This window comes from Coccinella septempunctata, chromosome 2, assembly GCF_907165205.1.
Source record: "Coccinella septempunctata chromosome 2, icCocSept1.1, whole genome shotgun sequence".
NCBI classification, from domain to species: Eukaryota; Metazoa; Arthropoda; class Insecta; order Coleoptera; family Coccinellidae; genus Coccinella; species Coccinella septempunctata.
In genome coordinates, this window is record NC_058190.1 from 27,865,077 (window position 1) to 27,888,460 (window position 23,384).

The following is a 23,384-nucleotide window of genomic DNA, read 5'->3' on the forward strand; positions in this document are numbered from 1 at the left end:
ATATTTTAACCAGTCCCCAAACATACATTTGAAACACAGATGGCGCTCACATCATTTCAGTCGCTGCGTTTTCTATCTTTCTACTCTATAATCTTTGGTTCTCGTTACTAGAGCCATATTTTCGCGATTAAGACGCGTGAAGCGTCTTTAAGCGGTGCTATTCGAGCGAATAAGTCATGACGTCAGTCTTTAAGACGCTTTAAGCGGAACTTGGCGGTCTGTGAAGAGCGCCTGTGTCATAGAGTCATCTTGTCTCTGGCCTGTGTCGTCTTAAGCACAGAACGTCTTAAGCGGAAAGAGGTAATATAAAGAAGAAGGGAGAATATGTTGTTTATATCGAATTTGATTTGAATTTCTACTAGGGAAGAGTAATTTTATTGCCAATAATGCAGTTTCTGCATTATCATTTAGAATAAATAAATATTTTTCAACTAATAGCCGAAGAACAGAAATTGAAAAATTCACAATTCGATTCGCTGTCTAATGACAACGACAGATGACTCAACCATCAGCGATATTCTATTTTTGCGACAACAAAATTAATGACGTCACGCTTAAAGACGCTTTAAGACATTGATTAAGACGCTTAATCGCCAAAATATGGCTTAGGAACTATTGCTCAAAAAGTCTAGTAATTTTCGACTACTTTCAAATTGCAAAACAATTCCGTCTGTATGACAATTTGCGAAAAATGAGTACGTCACAAACATCAGCTACAAAAGGTAAATATTCCTCAAGCAAAAGAAATATATTTTTAATGAACCTCCTTTTCAGGTGATTATACTCATAAGCGTTTATGTAAGTATTGAGGCGAATTGAGAAAAGCCCATTTATTCTGGATACATTAAGCCAAAATGAACGATTTAAACTTTTAGGGCGTATAAAGCCTGAAGAAGAGTACATTTGGTCTATGAGATTCTACAGGAATACTGAGAAATTAGAAAAAGGGAAATCCGAATCAGACAGTATTAAACTAAGTCGAGCCGAGAAGCTCGAAAAGCAGATAAAAATATTCGCATCTTTTTTACCAGATGAGGCGCTCATCGATATTGATGATTATTCACCTAGAGAAATAGAATGCTGCCTTCTATACGCAAAAATTACTGGTAAACTAACAGAAACGCTTCAAATTGAAAATTTATTCGATGAGAATTGTTTCAGCGTGAAATTTTGAAACAAGATGTTTCCTTTCGCCAAGCGAAAAAACTGATGCTCTGCTGATGGCATGCTGTGCTCGTGAAGATGTTGTAACAGTTCTGATTATTATCTTACTTTTTCATCCATTTCAGTTACTAGACCTTAGAAAATGGCAAGTTCCCGTCAAAAATCAGATGTATTCAAAATTTTGATGGGGAAAGCACAAGCTTTCTAACCATATTTCAGTTCCTGTCAAAATTATATCTATACTTCATTCAATTTTATTTTAGCAGTCGGTTGGCCATGGAAATTTGACACATTTCACTCTGTATAGTACGAAAATGTGGGGTTATGAAACTTGTCAAAACATTTTTGAGTTTTAAATCAACGCATGTTGCCCGTTCTACGTAAAAGTTTCTGTCATTACGTATTTTATCACAATGTCGAATCTCTTCGGAAAATATGTGACGAACATAATTGAAGCTTATGCAAACTGATTGAAGGCATACAAAATTCAGTTATTTGCATGGAAAATACAAGAAATAAGTATATCATAATATGCACTAGCTTGAGGAGAGTTAATGTTCGTTATCTTTTTTGGCTTAGATACATCATTTGTATATTTCAAAAATAATAACTCGAAGATGAAATGCGGTTGGCCATGGAAATTTGACACATTTCACTCTGTATAGTACGAAAATGTGGGGTTATGAAGCTTGTCAAAACATTTTTGGGTTTTAAATCAACGCTATGTTGCCCGTTCTACATAAAAGTTTCTGTTATTACTTATTTTATCACAATGTCGAATCTCTTAATAAAATATGTGACGAACATAATTGAAGTTTATACAAACTGATTGAAGGCATACCAAATCCAGTTATTTGCATGGAAAATACAAGAGATCAGTATAATATCATAATATGCACTAACTTGAGGAGAGTTTATGTTCGTTATCTTCTTTGGCTTACATCATTTGTAGATTTCAAAAATATTAACGCAAAGATGAAATGCATATGATGTAGTGGTTGGGAATGGGTATCTCCCGAAGGAATTAACAGATAATTACAAGAATGTTAAATTCTTCAACAAAAATCATCTTGCATCAATATAAGTAAAAGGAATTGAAGGAAGTTTCAAGTTAAGATGCAACTTCACCGTTGAACAAAAATTTGACATGAATAAACAAGTAACAGGGCAACTTGCGCGTATTTGTGGCTATTCATCTTAATACATTGATATAATAATAATAATTAGGTATTTATTAGTACCTTAAGACATTTACATTGTATAGGACAAGTCAAATGAAAAATAGAAAAATCCATTTTAGGGAACTTATTCTCCGATGACATTTATCGAAAATCCTGTAGTAAACTTTTCGCATTAATTCACTCAAACATAAAATTCTCAAATGCCACCACTTTTTTGAGTCTCCCAATGGAAGGAAATTCTTTGTCATCCTCTTCATTCATAATAGGGATGGGATGAAAAAAATATCGATATATATTGTATCGATATTTCTCAACAGTATCGATATATATCGTGAAAAAATATCGATATTTCGATATATCGATATATTAGAATATTCGGGATGAAACACAGATTTGGAAGTGTTATCAATATTTTTATTATTTGAATATATCGGTTTAACGATATATACCAAATTTGTGGTTACCCATGAGCTTTATTAAAATATTCGTAATGAAGCACAGATTTGGAAGTGTTATCAATATTTTTATTATTTAAAATACAAAACTAATATCAATTACTAATTTTAAGTGCAAATTGCACGTGCACTCCTTTTCTTTTCGTTTAGAACTACTGTCACAAAGCGTTACAATGATCTACCCGTACCGTAGATTCATTGAACTCTATGGGAACCCAAAGAGTTCAATGCGTAGATACGAAGGATTGAACTACGAAGTTAACCCAAAACACCACTCATTGTCGTGGTCGTTATACTACACACTAAACACATCAGATCAACGATGTGCGACACATGGAAAAATATCGAAATTTGATACTTCGAAATAAATATCGATAGTCGATAGTATCGGAATTCGAAATATCGACGATATTTATCGATTATTTTTTTAAAAAATATCGATATTTCGATATATCGATATTTTTCGCCCATCCCTAATTCATAATCTTTCTGATTGTGGAAATATCCAGCTGAAATATAAGTCGTTTAGATTCAGATGAAACATTATATAAATTCTCTTACATTGAATATGTTCGCTACCGTCTGAAGTATTGTTGATTTTAGAATATCAGGGTATAACTATTTGAATGAGCGGACCTGAATTATAACTAGCACTTCCTGAAACCCTGTCTCTTTTTTCAATCACTTTTGGCATTTTCGAATTTTCGTAATAAAAATTGATATAGGGAACTCTAACGATTTGTCAAAATCAGCTGAGCGTTCGTTGTCGTGGGGCACACAAAGCTTTTTATTATCACTGTAAAGAGGGATTTCTGACGAAGTTATAGTTTAAACACTCTAATCAAACGCCAGGAAGAATAGTTTTTCTAATAACAGGCACAACATGCAATACTCGACCAAAACAGCATGAGAATCAATGGAGGGAAAACCTTGTGTGCCCCACGGCAACGATCGCTTAGCTGATTTTGACAAATCGTTAGAGTTCCCTATTAGTTGTGGCAACGGCGTTATGACATTAACGACATTTCATGAGTGCCAACCTAACTTCGTTCTAGTTACAAAAACTTGAGAAAATTATTTCATGGCCAACCGACTGCTAAAATAAATTTGAATGAAGTATAATATCGAACATCAATTTTATTTCTCTGGAAATAAAACCAAGCGTTCCTGATTCATCGTGTTGCCTTATCTTTTTGGAAGTTCGAATGGTTCTATTTAGGATTATGCAGCTTTTTGATTCAATGTTACTATTGGGTTTTCTCATTCCGGCCAGTATTCTCATATTATGAAGCCACAAGAGTACTGAAAGATTAAATCCTTTTTTCCTCATTCACAAATGATTCAAAAAAAAATATGTGCTGGATGCTAGGAGCTTTATGAAACAATTTTTTTTTCCCAGTCATATGATATGGTTTTAGGTCCCTTTGAGACTGGCATCTCGATGTCCTTCTTCACTAGATCATCTTGTGAGGTCCGTCTATCCTTGCTTCTTATTTTTGCCTGTCTTCTTGGATCTCGCTCAGATGCTGGTTTTTACAGTTATCGCTGTTGATTTTCCGTTATTTACGACTTTCACCAGTCTAGTGTTATATCCTTTCTGTGGCATATTTTTGTTCCAGAATTCACATCTCGCCCGGTTCCGCCTTGTTACATATTCAGATTGGGACATTAACGTCCCATAATAATTATTATGGCCCCTTTTATCATCCAGTATTTTTCACTCTTTCAAATTACCATATGGTGAATACACATCGTTCCTATATAGTTGAATTCGCATATCTGTTTGATTATTTTGTTGTTATCAGCTCCACCTCATATTGGCACGGTTCTCTGGTAATGGCAATTACCATGATTTTCGTTTTAGAGGTTGATATTTCCATGTTCACTTCTGAACCTCCTTGTTAACATGTTAACTGCCTGCGTTTTTCTGATGCCGAAATTTAATGAAATTTTTTCGAAATTCTATGGGTTGAAGTTTCGCCATCTTGAATATTTTATATGGGGAATTTTTGGGTGAAATGACTTATTTTGGTGACTTGGAGGTCTCTTGTGACCGGATATTGTTGGTTCTGGACTCAAGGCCTACTGGGATGTCAATAATTCTCGAATGGACGGACCCACAGTAATTTTTCGTGATCATAGTTTATTCTTTTTTAAAAACATTGAAAATCGGTATTAGTGGTGTTACTTCAAATTGAATTATTATTTTTTTCAGAAAAACCAAAGAATTTATTCTCGCAAACCAAGATTTTTTAGACTTGTTGGAAAGGGAGATACCTGAGCCTCGAGTTTAATTTTGGGTTCTGCCCTTTCGATCTCGTTCATTAACGAAAATTTTCATCTTGGAGGTCTGACATTATTTTCTCTAAACTACATTGTACTCTTAAGCAGCGAACAAGAATGTAGTTAATAGAATGTAGGAAATACATCCTCAGCAACTACAGATACTCCCTAAAACATAGACTGTAACGTGTATTCTAGGAGTATCGTAGAGTCTCTAGAGAACATATTTTGGGCCATACTCCATACCTATTTTGGGAAATTCAAACATCTCCTTTTGCCATCAAAACCAACCATCGGTTGCTTTTATAAATAATAATGTAAATATTAATAATTAACTCTTTTTCGGAAAAAATGCTATTATCATAATTATAATACTCTGTATTGCTCAGATATACAGGGTCTTTCACGAGGAACCTCACCCATATTTATACGGGAAACTACTCAACGTATTTTCATGAAATTCAGCACTTATAAGTATTTCACGATGCTGATGAAATCTAAAATATTTTCAAGGCATGAGCACCTCCGGTTTTTCCGGAAATGACGTCAACTTCCGTTTTTCAAATTAGAACACCATTTTTTATTGCAGAAATAGATTCCTTAGAAAATTTCCAGTTATTTTGATGTAACATTTTTCAGTTTTGGTTGGAAAATTCTCTCTGAGCGGGAAAATTCGAAAAAAAAATCGAAAATAGAGCTCCGCTGAAACAAGAATAACTTCGAGGTTTTTGGATGGAAAATTTTCATTTTTGCGATTTTTCAAGATGTAAGATTGATGTATCCACTTTGAAAATCGAAATCGCGATTCATGATACAGGGGGTGAAAAAATCGCTTTCAAAGTTAGGGATGTCAAAATCGTGAAAAATCAATTTTTTCAAATTAGAACCCCATTTTTTTATGGCAGATATTGAATCTACGTTAAAAAATAATGTGAGTGTATGCATCACACCCTTGCCCTAAAATGGATATTTTCTGAGTTATTCACAAAAAACTGTTTTTCGTCTTGAATTTTCAGCTATTTCTTTTCCCTTCACGCCAAAAAGATGAAATTTTCAGGAACTGTTATTTGAACCATGCTGTAGATTTTTCACCCCTTCTTGAAACCGACTTCAAGTTACTATTAGGAGAACCATGGCAAACTCTCGCAGTTATAACTAGAGAAGATGCTCAAAGTTTTGACCGTTAATTTCTAGACATTTATTTATACGTCTCAGGAATGCTTCGTGCGTTGATCTTCTTATTTCATCGGGAGGAAGAGATCTGCAAAAGTGTTTAAAAACCAAATTGAGTTTCAAAACTATGAATCTAAAAATCTAAACAAACCTGAACGCATTTCTGACTCGTTCTATGCAGTCCTCTTTATCAGTCAGGGGAGTTGAGTAGACAATATTTTTTATCCTACCCCAAACATAATAGTCTAAAGGAGTTAAATCGGGAGAACGTGGTGGCCGAAGATGTGGACCATTGTTCGCCAACCATCGATCTTCAAATAGCCTGTAGAGGATATTTGACACATTGAGTGAATTGTGTGGAGGCGCGCCATCTTGTTGATACCATAAGTCATTATGGTTCTGTACTAGCGGCTCAATTATTTGAGTCAATATGTCAGAATATCTATCTCCTAAGGGAGAACATTCTCTAAATAATGCAAACATGTGTAGTGTTCTATCTTATCAGTTAAAGTCCCATCATAAATGTGAACATCGAGAATTGCATTATTTTGATGGCGCAAAAAACATTGAAACTCCAGGTCTCTTGAAAGTTCCATTGTCTGAAGTGGTGGTTGTTCTCTTCATCCCAATAATGACTGTTATGCCTATTGAAAGAACCATTCTTTGTGAATTTAGATTCATCTGTCCAAATTATACAGTCCAAAAAGTTGTCATTCTCTTGAAATCGAATCATCATAGCTTCGCAAAACTCTGTTCTCCTGACGAAATCAGTTTCCTTCAAATGATGTACCCTATTGAATTTATATGGGTGCATTTTATTTTTTTTTAATATTCTCCAAACACTCGATTGAGATAATCCCAGATCAATCTCGGCATCTTTGAGAGAATTTTGAGGATTCACACGAAAATATGCAAGAACTGTAATTTCGTTGTTCTCATCTTCTACTACACTTTTTTCTCTGTGTATAGTTGTCTTAACGAAAGATCCGACATTTCTCAAGTTTGTCATGGTTCTGTTAATGGTATCTCTCGTTGGTCTGGGTCAGTCAGGAAACCTCTCAATGAACAGTCGAATCGTTCTATCTACAACTTTATTACATTCTCCATGAAGTTGAATGAGATTTAAATAATCTTCATTGGTAAAATTAGGCATAGTGATCGATTTTATAACTTAATACGAATTATCACCAAATTAATAGTAAACACAAAATGCTACTGAATGAAAAGGAATTTGACAGATGTAATTAAAGATATCTATCATTAAAAAAAAGAATGTAAAACATGGTAAGTTTTTGCATATGGTTCATAAGGAATTATTTATTTATCACTGGAGAGAAAACCGATGGCCGATTAGTTGAAATAAAGAGGTTTCCGATACAAATTCGAATCAAAATTCGCCATCTATTAAGGAACAACCTGTAACTTTTTTCTCTTGCATATTAGGGTAGTAAAATCTAAAACATGGTTTAAGTAACAGTTCCTAAAAATTTCATCTTTTTGGCGTGAAGGGAAAAGAAATAGCTAAAAATTCTTGAAAAATCGCAAAAATGAAAATTTTCCATCCAAAAACCTCGAAGTTATTCTTGTTTCAGCGGAGCTCTATTTTCGATTTTTTTTTCGAATTTTCCCGCTCAGAGAGAATTTTCCAACCAAAACTGAAAAATGTTACATCAAAATAACTTGAAATTTTCTAAGGAATCTATTTCTGCAATAAAAAAATGGTGTTCTAATTTGAAAAACGGAAGTTGACGTCATTTCCGGAAAAACCGGAGGTGCTCATGCCTTGAAAATATTTTAGATTTCGTCAGCATCGTGAAATACCTATAAGTGCTGAATTTCATGAAAATACGTTCAGTAGTTTCCCGTATAAATATGGGTGAGGTTCCTCGTGAAAGACCCTGTAGTGATAGCTAGTACCCAACTTCGAATTGTTGTATATTTAATATTTGCAGCAACAAATAGTACCTTCCTTTTCTTCCTTCTCTTTCAGGAATGCACTGCCTTGTAGACAGACACCATAAAATGAAGGCAGATTACAAAATCAAGCTCACCAATCAGTTGAATTCATTTTTTGGCGCCTTGGTCCAGGAAATCCTTTCAAACGGAGGAGATATTATCAAATTTTCTCCCACTGCCCTTGTTGTGATTTGGAAATGCACAAGAGGCAGTTATATTACACAGAACGTCCATATGGCAATAGATTGTGCATTGGTTATAAAAAAACATTATGGAAAATTTATATTGGAAACCGGGGAAAAACTTCGAGGTGAATAATGCCAACTTCTATTTCCTTTTGTTCTCCGAACTATGAAGAAAGTTTTTCATCTCTAATGATTTTTAAATGATCAAGAATTCGCGGCATATAGATAAATATTGAAGTCTGCCTCCATGGGCTTCATGCAGGACTGGAAACCATGACCTCCCAGGTGACCATATCTCATAACCGTTATGAAGCAGAAATGTATCCCGCGCTCCTTGTTTTATAACAGATATATCACACTAAGAGTACAAATACAGAGCTCTTATGTAGCAGCTATGCTCCTATGTCCGCCTCAAACTAGGAACACAGCTCCTTTCTAAAAGAATAGTAATAGATGAAATATGGAACATAAAAGTATCTGTTCCATATTATTTCTATGGCTAATACATTTAAGTGATATTGAAACTAAATATTTGTTCTATTAAAATGATGTTTCAAATATATAAATATTTTATCAGATATATTTGGTATATCTGTTTAATAACTATTTAAATTTCATGTTTTCAATATTCCATATACATAATTGAACCATATGGAAAACATAAAATTAATATATTTGTGGTCAAAATGTATTGATGATGAAAATTTTATCAGTTATTTCTTTTTCATCACCTCCATAAAAAAGCACATTGAACTGCACACTGAATATCAGTTCCAAAATGGTCGGTACCACAGACTACCTACAGTTGGTGCTAAGCATATAAAGGGTTGTCTCTGGTGCTAAGTGGGTAGTCAAACTCTGTGGTACCGGTACCGGTTCGGCGAGATGTGCACTAGTCTATCCTTGCTTATCCCATCTTGGTGCCACAAACAAAGATTTGAATAGCAATGTTTGTGTGATTTGATTTGTTGAAAGGTAGTGTTGATTTCAAAATATTCATGGTTTAGGTGCAACGCGTGTGAAACCGTGTTAACTGAAAAAAAAAAGATTTTCTAATGTTTAGTTTTGTAGATAATTCAATAGTGCTTTCTGAAGGTAATGAAATTAAAGTACAACTGGTAAAATCCGTTAATACATTTTTACTTACTCTGTAGAGATCCATGAAAGTAATAGAAAAAAAGGATGGGTGATATCTAGAATATTAAGAAGAAATCATGAAAATATATTTATTATATACCTATATATATTTATAGATACAGAGGAAATATAAAGATTATTACACGTTTGTCTAAAATATGAGTAAAGATTGAATTTATGAATAGTTTTATTCGCAAACAAAGTATAAATATATAAATAAAAAAAAATTTATTCTGATATAAACTATAATAAATAATAAAAGTAATAAATGAATTAATATAAATCTCACTAAAAACAGAAAAAACCTTTCACAAATAAAAACTCAGTTCTGAGGAAATAAATAAATTAAAAAACATTCTGACATAAACCATAATAAAGATAATAAATGAATAAATATAAATCTCACAAAAACAAAAAAAAACTTACATAAAAACTCAGTTCTGGGGCAATAAATGAATAAAATGAAATGAATAAAAACATATCACAGGCATCACAAACAAAAAATTAACAAAAAACACCTACAACACAATTAAAAAAAAGGAAAAAATCGAAAAATCCCAAAGACCTAATTTTGAACATTCTTCTTTTCAGAGCGAATTTTTCTCTGCTTTCCCTGTCTCGTCCATTCACTAGCTATTGTTTCGAAAGTTTTTTCATTAAAAGCTGGGTCATCCCACACAGCCTCTACAATGTAAGGAATATTTCTATTACAGATCCCACACTCACATGTGTATATTTATTATATGAATATTTTGATAATTGACAACAGGAAAATACTATACCTTTCACTGCATTTATCAGTTTCAGGCTACTCAGCCGAAAATTCTTTTTTTCCCCTCTGCTTTGCCCCAACCAGCTGGACTGGGCTATCAAATCAACTGAAAAAATTCTTTTCAGAATCCTATTGATTTTTTCCTTCAAGCAGGCTCCCCCAATTGTTTTCAAGTAAATAACCTAAAGCAGAAAATGTTGGTAAACTTAATTACAAAGTGTATTTAACAATTTTACAAAAAACACCAGAATTCAAAGGTTTTCATTGAAGAATATAATTTCATTTAGAGAGCTGGCACTTAAAACTTACCAGTTTTCTGTACAATCCTGGGTTCTGGATTGCCATTTCTATTGACGACGTTGTTTCGAAATCTTCGATTGGGAACGCTGACAAAATGCTTCTTAACTCCTCATCCTCTCTTGGAGCATTAGAGGAAGCTGAAGAACTCCCAATATTCAGTCTTTCTAAGTGCAGGAGGACTTGCGCCAACATTTTATTCGTTTTCTCAAACTCTCCTAGAATTAAATGAATTTCAATTAGTTTGATCGATAATATGGATGAAAATTAAACAGGGTGGAAAAGAAATAACCACAATTGAAGCAAACTTATACTATATACACTCACCTTTGACATATACCTGCAAGTCTTTCACAAGTTGATCTGCAGAAAAACAAATCTTATATGTTAATATTTCATATCTGATTATAATATTAATGAGTGTATAAGAAACAAATTTTTTTATGCAATATGCATCAGTTTTTTTTCAAATCTTACATTATAGCTGAAAATAATGCATAAATACTTGAAATGTGAAGTAATCACAATTAAATAAATTCAACTTTGAATGGTTGTCACTACAGTAATACATACCTGTTGAGACGTTGACTATGGTCATATCGAGATTTACTTCTTCATCAGGTTCTCCACCTACGGCCAGCACCGATGTTCCTTCATCAGAATAAAGCTGCCAAAAAAAAATTTTTTTGTCGAATTGGTGAAAAAAATATAATAACAGTAAATGTAAAAAATCACATATTTACAATTTATATAGAGTGTTTCCAAATTAGTCGTGAGAACCTTAGAGATGTTAGTATCACTCATTTGCTGCCGTTAGAGCCATATTTATTGATATTAAAAATCAACAGTTTCCGAAATATTTGAGTTCATGTGTTTTCAAAAAATTTCTCACCTTAATTAATTTTTCGTCAATTTTTTTTACGCTGACCAAGTTTGATCATACCTCTGGATTATTTTCATCAGAAAAAGATATATATGATTCATATGAAAAAAGCAAAACTTTCACGTATTAGAAGCAAAACTTTTCCGTATTAGATGTTGAAAAAGAATTAGTATGAATCAAAATTTAGTATATGAAGCAAAGAAAAATCAATTTGCCTGCAACTTTTGAATTCCACAATCCATGTGTGAAAAAATTATTTTAAAAACTTGCCGAATACTTCTTCATTCACTAAAAAAGTTTTCGTTAGAATGCAGTCACTAGTTTTGTTTCAGTAGATTTTTTTATAAACAACCTTTTGAATGTCCAATATGAAAAACAGTAAATGAGTATAAAAATGGATCAACTTTCAAATCCTACTAATTATTTTTCAACGTTTAATACAGGATAGTTTTGCTTTTTTTCATACGTATCATATCTTTTCTGATGAAAATAATCCAAAATTATAATCGATCTTGGTCAACATAGAAAAAATTGACAAAAAATGAACACAAGAACTCAAATAAGTCATAAGTCATAATTTATCAATCCCTTCAGATATACACTTATGTATGGGACAAGTCGGAAACTATTGATTTTTGGTTATCAATAATTATTGCTGTAACGACAGCTACTACTGTGATACTAACACCTCCTCCAAGACTCAAGTCTAATTAGGAAACACCCTGTACATAAAGTATATATATATTCGTAAATACGATGCAAGATACACTCACATTTGAAGTCATGTATGAGTTTGTCTCATTACTTATCCCATCCTTTTCGGGACTCGGGAATGTTGGTAATCCCGCAAGTACTAAAATTTATAAAAATGTATTTTAGTCAAGCAGTTTGTATTTCATATTTGTGAATATTGATTTGAAATAATTGAAAACATCAATTGAATAATCCTGCAGCTAGATTATTTGATATCAGTATTTCTAATAAAAATGTAAACTATTTGCATGAGTTAAAATAGAATAAAAATCTCAATTCAGATGTGTGAATAATAAGGTGAAGCATTATTTTCCAGTGGAAATAGATGGTGACAAATTTTGAAGACATTGAACTAATGAAATAAATTATTCTCTATAAAACCATACCCCTCTCGATTTCATCAAGTTCAGAACCACTTGTGGATTCTGGTTCATACACTGTTTGGAGCTTTGACTTCCTCTTCCTCCTTTTGCCTCTTCCCTTTTCTGCCTCTGTTTCGCTGTCATCTGCCTTCCTCCTGGCTTTTTTGTAATCATCTACAAATAAAATCAGTAGAGCCTATACGCACAAAAAGATTCATATCATCCCCTCTATTTCTACTTACCAGTAATATATAAAATGGTTGCTGGATATTGCTTCCACTTCCCATTATTTTTATCCGGCACTGCCCGTTTGCATATCAAATTGCTAACATTTTTGGTGGAAGGCCACCAACATAATCCATTTTCCACCCATGAGGATGGCACTTCTGAAATGACCTCCTCATCATCATTTTCCTCCATAAATTTCACCACTGTGTAGGCCATTCTTAGAATCTATAAAGAAAACACGCAGAAGAAAATTGCGGAACACGGTTCAAAATTAAGCAAAAATCAAATGAAACCTAATATGGCCTTCTCCAGAATTTAAACCTTTCACAAAAAAAAATAAATCCAGCTTTTACATAGAAAAAATGAATTGTAGGAATAGCACACAAAAAGAAAATAAATCAGGCAGTCCCATTCAAAGTATGAATGATAGGAATAATAGCACTCTGTTTGGTGTCTAAGGGCAGCATAAGACATTTGGCCTTGACAGATGAAATAGGAACATCATTTAAAACCGATATTGCCGTATGATCTATTTTAAAGATGTTCACTGAATGATCGACTTGTGGTTTCTCGAACAATGGCACAGTGATATCTAATACATGACCTCTCAACATGATTTCATTCACACGGTTTAGGTACATTGAGTTTATCATTATGATATTCGAGTTTTTCAACATACAAATATTATTTGGCCGCTCGCAACTTAGGAATAACTCATCAGACACTTGCACAGATACAAGTTCAGAATTTGAATATTTTAATGCAGGATACAATTCACCTTCTGGTTTTTCTTTAGCTTGGCTTTCAAGAACTCTATTAACTATTTGACTCAAAGGTCGATTTGCTGTTTTTGTTTTGAATTTTATTTTTCCTAAATAATTTTCAAACGAAAAAGCACTGAAATCATCTAAAGGGCCATGGATTTTAACATCATCACAAATATGAATCAAATTATGAACGTTATAAGTTAAATGTTCTGCACCATACAAAATACTGAAGTTTGAAACAAAATATTCAAGAAGAGATTGTGCATAATTTAAAAAGCTCAAATGAAGGTTTCTACTAGTCAAAATACGGATTGCCACATGCAGACTTAAAAAATGAATGTATTTTGCGTGAGACAAATTATTTCTCATAACTATAGGTCCTGTATACAATAAAAAAGTTCTAAATTCTGTTCCTTTCCATCTATCAAGTTCACTAAGACTTCGAGGTTTCCTAGAAAACTCACTGGAAATAAAGGGGGAAAAAGAAACTAACATTTCAGAAACATTACTTTGTTGAACTGGGTTCATTCTGCATGATTTGTTACCTTTAGTCCAGAGTTGGAGAAGTTTTTTCGCAACACCAAGGCAGATCAAATGAAGGTAATCATGGGGGAACTGTGATACCATACCAATCTCAAGGGATTCTAAAATTGTATCACATCTATGATGTTCTTCTTGAAGTCGGTTAAGAAAACTATGATCAGTTCGAAGAGGGGCATTCATTTCAGGAAAGGTCATACGATGATCAATATATTCACCTTCTTGTGAACATTTATGACACCCAAAATATCCTGTGTGATTTTTAACACCTGTGATGAAGGCACGTGCAGGTGCATCACAGATTATGGACTTTATTTTGACCTGATAGTGAATATTCCTAAAAATGATACCTTTTTTTGAAATTTCTTTGAAATCATGAACAAATAGACGGAGAAACTCATTGTGATCTTTAGGTTTTGTCATTCCATGGTAAATGCCAATAGGGAAAGGTTCCACATATTTAGTTATGCAACATATTTGTCCAAGTATGGGCCAGAATTGGCTTCCGGAACTCTTAGAAATAGGAAGTCCATCAACATTTACTTTAAGTTCTATAATTTTAGGAATAGAATCATTCGTATTGAATGATTTGCTCATGGAATTGAGCAAGGACGTTTCTAAACCAAAGTGGAAATAAGAACCTGGACTGATAGATATTATATCTTTATCCCTAGGAGTATGTAGTAAAGATCGAGCATCAGTCGGTAGATCATCATGACCATAGGAAATCAACAATCGAAGAAGTTTATTCAAGTGGATCCTACTTATGGAGGAATTGAGAGCCCAATTCTGCAATGCATCTTTGAAAGGGGGTTTCTGAATATTTACTCTTTCTTGTTGAAAACTTTCATTTGATTGAATACTGGGTAAAATATTATCAGTGCTTGATGTCCAATGAGAACAACCAGGAGTGAGGGTGTGATCATTTTGAAAATGAGAAGATTTCCATGATACACTTGTATCAGGATTTCCAGAAAATTCAGAGGAAATAGGAACTGAATCATTCCCAGTATCAACAATAAACGAACTAGCGCTGAAATTTATATTTGAAGTTGTTGGAGGAGGACAATTGGGTGCTGATAACGGGGGATCATTTTCAAAACTTCGAAGAAATCGGGAAGTTATTCTTCGTTGATGCCTTTTAGATATAGTCGAGAAACTTTTGCGATATTTTGGCATAGTTTCAATTTCAATTTGAACAAACTAGCAAAAAATAATCTGAAGTTAGTAAAAAAACAGAACAAAATTAGTGGTATACTTACTTGATTTCAGATATCCAAAAATCTTTGAGTAGAAATTATTGATAACAACCTTATAGCACTAGCGCGAGTACTCGTCTCGTGTGTGGAATAAGCGGTTATATGATTATGCCCGTTGCCGTTCGCCGTTCTTTGGTTCTTTCAGGAATTGGCGCGAATAAAAGCGATCGATAAAAACCGTCGTTTCAGCGTTTCAGGAATTGGCGGGGAAACACTTGAACATAGAGATATGTAATAATAAAATAATTTTTCAACACGTTCTTCATAATATTTAGTTAGAAGTCACAATCTTTTTTTCAATAAATAAGTGTGTCTACCACACACATCGAATTAATTTTCTCAATTTCAAATGAAAATGTTACGTATTCGTAGGGGACTTACCCAAATTGTTCGAACAGTGTATTAGGAAATATAAGCAGGTATTTTATAAAACCACCAAGATGTCAGCTGAAATGCTGTACTAACTTCTTCATTTTGTTGCAAAAAGAATAATAATATTGAAAGTTTGTCCTTTCACCTATATACCCTCGATAGAGTAGCTATATCACCAACATGAAACATTTATGTATCTGGGATAGAGCACAGCTTCATAGTCATACTCCCTTCTTGATCTAAAATTGGTACATCACAAATATAGAACAAGTTTCTAGATATGTTACGTGAATACCACATAGCCGGCATATGGCGTTTACAGAAATTTCACATATTCTGAATACAGCGCGGGCACATCCTAAATCGCGGATCGGTTACGTAATGGTTACGAAAAAATACTACATAACAAAGTTCCTTATTAGATCTCCGTAGAAAACATAACAGATATGTTACTGGTCAACTGGGCTCTTGATTGCCGGTCGATTGAGAGAAGAAACGACAAAGATAAAATAATTATTTAGAAAATTTGAGTTTTTTTTTTGAACAATTAGAGACACCATATACACACTGTGTCCGTAATGTATGGAAAAAAGTCATTTTTAGCGGAACAGACCGTTTTAAGAAATAATCCTGAAACACGTCGATTTTTGATTTTAATTTACCGTATTTTAAAATAATGACGCCACGGTAATTTTGTCTCAATTTTCGGATCACTCTAGCTGAGCTGATTCCAAAAATGTATCACATGTGGTACAGGATGGACAAAAATACATTATGATAATAATAGTAATATTATTGATTTTTTTTTACAGTAACCCAAATTACAGGTTTACATTTAAACCAATTGCCGCTAGAAAATAAGTATTTTTGATAATATTGTTAATTTAACTAATAAAGAATGTTACTCGTTACTTCATGAGCACACACAAAACTATTGTATTTTTGTCCACCCTGTACCAATTGGAATCAACATTTCTTCATCCTCTTTCCATTTCGAAATAATATTTGAAACACAGAAACAGAACAGAAAACGAGAAAAAAAGTGAATAATAAAGCTTTCATCAATAGTTATTCAAACACTTAATGATGAATGAAGAAAAAAAATAATCATAGGTACATCACTTGTCCTTCAATTGCTCTTGGAGGAATATCATCTCTGTGTCAAAAATCTTTTGCGGATCTTGGTGGAGGATCACCCTCATCGTTAGAAAGGCCTTCAGTACTCAAAATAATAATAGCCAAATCTTGCTTTTGACTGGGAGTGTCTATCGACCAGGTCCAGTCTTCCAAGCATTGAACTCTAAAAGAACTGGAATGGCATCTCGATGCAGGCAAACTGAGGAAGACTGAAAGGGAAGATGTAGAGCAATCTATTTCTCTCTGCGCTCTGTCAATTGGTTTATAACGATGTAAACATAAACAACCCGGGGCGTTGAAGTGATACGACTGCTGCGTACGACGTCTGATGCGGTTATTCGATTGGTTGCCGAACCATTAGAAAGAGATGGGTTGCTCTACATCTTCCGTTTCAGTTGGGCACACTTTTCGTCGTATTTCGGTACCTAAGGGGCCATTCCAGTTCTTTTAGAGTTCAATGCTTCCAAGTGATGATTCTTCTGTTCTTCGAGGAACGCTACAAAACCCTTATGTTGGGAAATCATCTCCCATAGATATACCAGTGGTTATTCCATATATACAGGGTGTTTCCTAATTGAATGTCAATATTTATGGGGGTGATTATTGGGCCCATTTTAAAAAAAAAACTTCATATGTACATATGTGCTAAACGTCTTACCTTTTGAGATACAAGGTGGTATTATTTAGACAGTGTATTCAACTATGAGCAAATTCGATCTCTTGAATTTTTTTAGTCCGACACACGGGATTCATCTTAAAAAATAAAATCTACGTATGTCTCTGCATGGTTATATTGTCATATGTATTTTATTTTTTTAAGCGGAAACCGTGAATCGGATTGAAAAAACTCAAGTGATCAACTTTGGTAAGAAATGATTGGGAATTTTAAAAATAATTTTTATTTCATTAACAATCTGTGGCGTACCATCAATGTCTGCCAAAATGGGTAGGTCAAATTACTTACGAAAGCCACTGGTGGAAGTTAAGAAAAAAGTGATACATTAAAAATACCTCTTGATTCATAGTATACATGTATGACAAATTTCATTGAAATATTTGAAGTGGTATTGTAGATATTGATAATGAATGATTTATTTTTGAAAAATTTACGACCCTGTATCTCAAAAGGTGAGACGTTTAGGACATATGTTCATATGAAGTTTTTCTCTTGAAATGGGCCCAAAAATCACCTACAAAAATATTGACACTCAATTAGAAAACATCCTGTAATAAATGTTCTGAATCAGAAAAAAATGTGGGACTGGAATATGTAGAAAACATAGGGTTTATATATTATTAAAGTTACTAAGTATATGATTCATTCATTCATTGCTGTATCACGTTACCGAGAATAAATCTACAAAAAGACTCAAAAACAAAACTATCGGTGCGATCACACTTATAATTTCTTAGTATTTGATATCACTAAAGTGGCGGACTGAAAAAAATCTCTGACTACCCCACTGCATTCTAGATAAAAAAGTGTCCTTAGAATGTAACATTTGTTTTTTAATATCACTGAATCTTTACGAAATAGAGGCACAAATTCAAAGAGACGAAAAATGAGTTTACACTTATAACTTGAAAACAAAAGAAGATAGAGGGATACGGTTTTAACCATTATCCATCAATAATTGATACCAAGTCAATTAATGTGTCAGGAAGTATCAATCACAAGGTAGACTACCCAAATAAGAAATGCGTGCGAAATTCAAATTTCGTTTAGTTTTCTTTCTGAAGAAACTTCTATGAAATTTGAGGAAGGTTTAAATAAAATGAGGAAAATCGGTTCAGCAGTTTTTACTTGATGAGATGACAACAAGAAATAGGGGTCCATTATTATTTATAAAGATTTTCGAAACAATTAACACTTGTATACAAAAATATAATTTTACAGTTGATTTTGCAATCACGGCTGGCCCCATATACTTTAGCTTCATAGGAAGTAAAGAATTCACAAAATTCATCTTATTCGGAACTGTTTACGAAGAAGTGAGGAAGACCAGGAAGGCTTCATCAGTGAACAATATCATTTTATCGCCAAGTGCTATGCAATTCATTCATTCTTTCGAGTATATTTTAGAACCGCTGGACGATGGTCAATATCATCAGGTTTGTACGTTATTTTTTCAAATTATTTAAATAATTTGTATTTTCTTGATTTTAGGTTATTGGTTTGACCAAGCTTTGGAAACAAGTTCGAAGAAATGAGTATCGTGAGTACTGTATAAGAATCACTTTTTCCTTACCTATATTAGGGGGAGCGTCCACTAAAGTAGCGTAGCACCGACATGGCACATACATGGCAAAGGCGATATGCATAATTTTCAGATATCACACATCTGAGTGAAGTGTCAGTTGCGTGAAATATGTGGTTCTCAGTTCATATCTGAAAATCATGAATCGCCTTTGTCATGTATGTGACATGTCAGTGCTACGCTACTTTGGTGGACGCTCCCACTTAGGAATATATTTTCTGATGCACAATGTTTCATTTCATTTTATTTTTTTTAAATCATGTGACACTGTTATTCGCTTCATTTATTCAGCAATGACATTGCTCAGCGACATGATCTGCCACACACATATGCTACGCATCGACACCTGATCCTTCACCATTTCGTTTCCTCATAGAAATCTTCAGTGGCGTCAGTACTTTGCAGAACCCGGCTCCTTCACCAGGTTGCACCCCTTTCAAGTCCAGAAATTGTAGTTCTTTTAGAAAGTATCCGGAAAAACTTCCTTTTATTTTGTGTATTAACATCTTCGAAATAATCACACCCAAGGAATGCTGGCATATTTCCAATTATTTAATAATATTATTGTTATTATCAATATTTTTTATAACTTTTGGTTATTCATTCACCCACCATATTAGTGAATGAGGGCCATTCAGTTCTAGTTGTGTTGTGCACTATTTATTATATATCACTCTGAGTATTTTTCTCTGACAGTGTATCAAAATCATTAGTTCCATTTTTAGATGATAATTCTACGCACTATTTGGAGATGGTTAATCCAAGTTTCATAACCCTTAATACTGTGAATACAAGTATGAGCAGACAAGAGAGTGCTAATAACGATTTTTGCCGTAAGTACTTAGTGAATTAATGAAGATATTTTTCATAAGTGCGAGAAGCGTTGTTTCATTTACATGATATTCTCCTTTCGAATAGAATACAAAAATGTAATAATCCTTCATACAAAAGTCTTCAAAAGATATACAGGGTTTTTCACGGTGGGTGGCCTATTAAATGTTTACTCTATCCATATCCTCAGTATTTTTGTCTAGTATACTTCCCTATCCCTATTCCTGGTACTTTCGTAGATATTAACGGTTATCTACAAAAAATGCCAAAAACATGGAGCCAATGAAACAGACATAGAAAAGACAGTTCATATTTTGGGAAGCTGAAATTCTGAGTCTGAGATTAGGTCACTGAGTGCCTGAGGATGACTTTCGTGCGGAAAAAAATTGTTTTGTGATATACATGCTGTTCCAAAATTCTTCGTCTTGTCACACGATACAAAAATTGCAAAAAGTTGATTTATCCAGATGGAATATCCTTCGTTTTATCTGATTTTTTCAGAGAAAATCAAAATATGCTAACAAATTCATATCTCGAACATGTTGACACGTTTTGTTTGTGCTCCGTGATTTATCGATTTATTCACTGTGATAAACCGTAAGACAATTCCATATTTTGCCTTTGCAATTCACAATTTTTCATATTTTTGATCCAACAGAATTTGTGTTCATTTCTTCATAGCACTTATGTGATTTGTTAATATTGCTTCTCATTTGAATTCCATCGTTGATTTCGCATCGTTGTTACCTCGCTTTTTAGATGATTTACATCCGACGATCTGCATATGTTTCTTGATAGTTTCACTGGATTCTAAAGGGAACCATACCCGGGGTGGTTTATTGCTGCTGCGTTTGGACTTCTCTTTGCCTTTGTTTTTGATCCTCTGTTTTTCATCCTGTTCTCATCCTAGGCCCCCCTTGTTAGTTTGTATAAGTCTCACCGATCGGCCTCGGCTGAGTGAAGTGTGTGTCCCTTGTTATCCATCCTTCTTCGCGTTTTTTTTTTCTTATACATACTCGGAAAATTCTATACTTCTGATAAGCCGATATTATGTCCAGCCAGCAAACTAATAATCCTCGTCCTCTTCGAAGTAATTCGGGTGGAGCGGCGTCTCAAAATAGTGGTTCCTCGAGTCAGTTGGACATTGTTTTATCCAGGTTGTCTGTCCTCGACGGGATCGCTGGGGATATTGCCGAAATTAAACTGGCACAGAGAGAGCTTTCAGATAAGCTGAGCAGCTGTTTGAGAAGTGTTGAGGCCCATGACAGAATTCTGAAGCAGCATGAATCATCTCTGCAGGAATGCAGTGGTGAACTGAGCGTCCTCAAGGCTTCCCATTCAATATTGAAGGAAGACGTTTGTAGCCTGAGGGGTCGGTTGGGATCGGTGGATGTTGTTGCGTTGGAGGAAACCAGCACATTATTGAAAAGCGAGGTGTTGACCTTAAAGGATGCCTTGAAACCCTCCGCCTCGACAGGGGTAACTGAAGCCGGTTGCTCCGAGTCCTCATCGTTAGTCAACTCAACTGAGTTATTGGAACGTGTAAGGCGAGCTAATAATCTCATTGTTCGAAATGTTCCTGAGTCTACGGACCTTGCGGCTGATAAGGCTACAGTTCTTGATATTATTTCAAAAATAAGGGACTGTTCAGCTGGAGATGTCATAGCGACCAGAAGACTTGGAAGGTTGCGACAGGGTGCTCACAGACCGATCAAGGTAGAGTTTTCGAACTCGGCTGTACCTACTTATATTCTGCGTCATAAACGGATTCTTACCAGCTTTGATAACTATAGAAAGTTTTCTATAGATGATGATAAGACGCCGCTTCAGGTTAAGCAGCTGCAGGATCTTCGTAGGGAACTTGAAGCAAGACGAGCCTCTGGTGAAGCCGACCTAACTATAAAATACAAAAAAGGAATTCCTAGAATAGTTGAGATACCGACCGCAAAAAACTGAAATCTAACATGATAATCTGGCCACTTATTTATACGAATCTTGCCTCACTGAATTCCAAATTCGATGATTTATCTCTCCTTGTTTGTGATCGTGAACCTGTCTTTGTTTTTCTTGCTGAGACCTGGCTTCAACCCAGAATATCTGACCAGCAGTTTGCGTTAACGGGTTATACAATGTATCGCTGCGACAGTGTAACAACTCCTGGCCATGCTGGTGTTTGTGTTTATGTTCGTGATGATGTAGTTAATTCGTACTGTATTTCTCATTACTCAATACCTACCCCTGGTATCGATAACCTGTTTTTCGATGTGAGGTCGGATGCTGTCTTTGGGCTGTATATATCGTCCTAGAAGTTGTGCTCACGACCAAGATCTATTTAATCATTTAGAACATCTATGAAATTCAAGAAAGAACTTGCTGATAGTTGGCGATTTTAACTTTGGAGATATTCGTGTCTGGCCTATGAGTCAGCTCCCATCAAATGGTTCCCCTTCCTTTCCTTTTGCTGAGATGTTACAGAGGTCCAGTCTGACTCAGGTCGTGGATCAGCCCACTCGGTTCAGAATAAATCAGCAGCCAACGACACCGGATCTCCTCCTCACCAATGACGTGAATCTTATCTCTGATATTGAGTATCTTCCCCCGCTGGGAAGGTCAGATCATGTTGTGTTGAACACAAGCATTCAGGTACTATCGTCCAAGCGCCCAAGAACTGTGAGCAAGGTGATAAAATCGGTCGATTACGAGGGGATGAATGCTTCGCTTTCTGCTATCAACTGGAACTCGTTGCTCGATGTACCTGATGTTGAGGTAGCCTGGAATCGATTTTCTGAGACTCTGACGCAAATTCTTCAAGCTAACACCCGAGTAAGAATAGTTAAACAGAGTCCTACTAAGCCATGGATCACTAGTAGTTTGTATAATGACATCCGCACAAAGAAGAGTCTCTGGCAGAGATTCCGTAGGAGTCGTTCGACACAGGACTTTTTGCGCCATAGAAAATTCTCCGAGTACCTCTCAGCCGCACTTCAACAAGCCAGAAAGACCTATGAACAGAATCTGATCAAGCCGGAAAATAGAGCGAAGTTTTTCAAATATATGCGATCTAAGTTAAACAGCAAAGTCTCGATCCCTGTAGTCGCTGATGAACACGGTACCATGGCAAGTAATGAGTCTGAGTCGGCTGGGATTTTCGCCAGCTCTTTTTCCTCCTCCTTCACGGTAGAACCAGATGGTCCATTGCCTGTTATCAAAGTTCCCAGAAACACCGAATCCTTGGAGAGTATCATAGTTAGCGACTCCATGGTGGAGGAACTTCTTCTTGGATTGGACGTTTCATCTGCACCAGGTCCTGATGGATTTTCGCCAGCTCTGCTCAAAGCGTGTGCATCTTCCCTTAGTGGACCACTGAGCTCGATTATGAATCGTGTGCTGT

The 23,384-nt window shown here is 34.7% G+C and overlaps 2 protein-coding genes across 3 annotated transcripts in view; one reads left to right on the forward strand and one right to left on the reverse strand.

The window, feature by feature from the left end:
* Window positions 1–691: 691 nt before the first annotated feature.
* The window catches only part of LOC123307125 (adenylate cyclase type 10-like), a 106,013-nt gene continuing 83,320 nt past the window's right edge, over window positions 692–23,384 (forward strand). The window contains exons 1-7 of the mRNA XM_044889343.1: window positions 692–722; window positions 775–798; window positions 876–1,106; window positions 8,247–8,522; window positions 18,802–19,016; window positions 19,072–19,120; window positions 19,888–19,995. Coding sequence (XP_044745278.1) covers window positions 692–722; window positions 775–798; window positions 876–1,106; window positions 8,247–8,522; window positions 18,802–19,016; window positions 19,072–19,120; window positions 19,888–19,995 — 934 coding nt within the window. The remainder of the gene's footprint in view (window positions 723–774; window positions 799–875; window positions 1,107–8,246; window positions 8,523–18,801; window positions 19,017–19,071; window positions 19,121–19,887; window positions 19,996–23,384) is intronic.
* Window positions 9,984–15,932, reverse strand: LOC123306657. 2 transcript variants are annotated; one of them, XM_044888757.1, is made up of 9 exons: window positions 15,399–15,932; window positions 12,844–13,054; window positions 12,626–12,775; window positions 12,260–12,339; window positions 11,177–11,270; window positions 10,931–10,966; window positions 10,616–10,821; window positions 10,317–10,488; window positions 9,984–10,218 (listed from the first exon to the last, which is right to left on the reverse strand). In XM_044888757.1, the coding sequence occupies exons 2-9, from the start codon at window positions 13,043–13,045 to the stop codon at window positions 10,100–10,102; spliced, it is 1,059 nt and encodes a 352-aa protein (XP_044744692.1). In that variant the 5' UTR covers window positions 13,046–13,054; window positions 15,399–15,932; the 3' UTR covers window positions 9,984–10,099. The 2 variants fall into 2 exon arrangements, with proteins under 2 accessions (XP_044744692.1, XP_044744691.1); XM_044888756.1 differs by lacking the exon at window positions 15,399–15,932 and having other exon boundaries at window positions 10,070–10,218; window positions 12,844–15,321.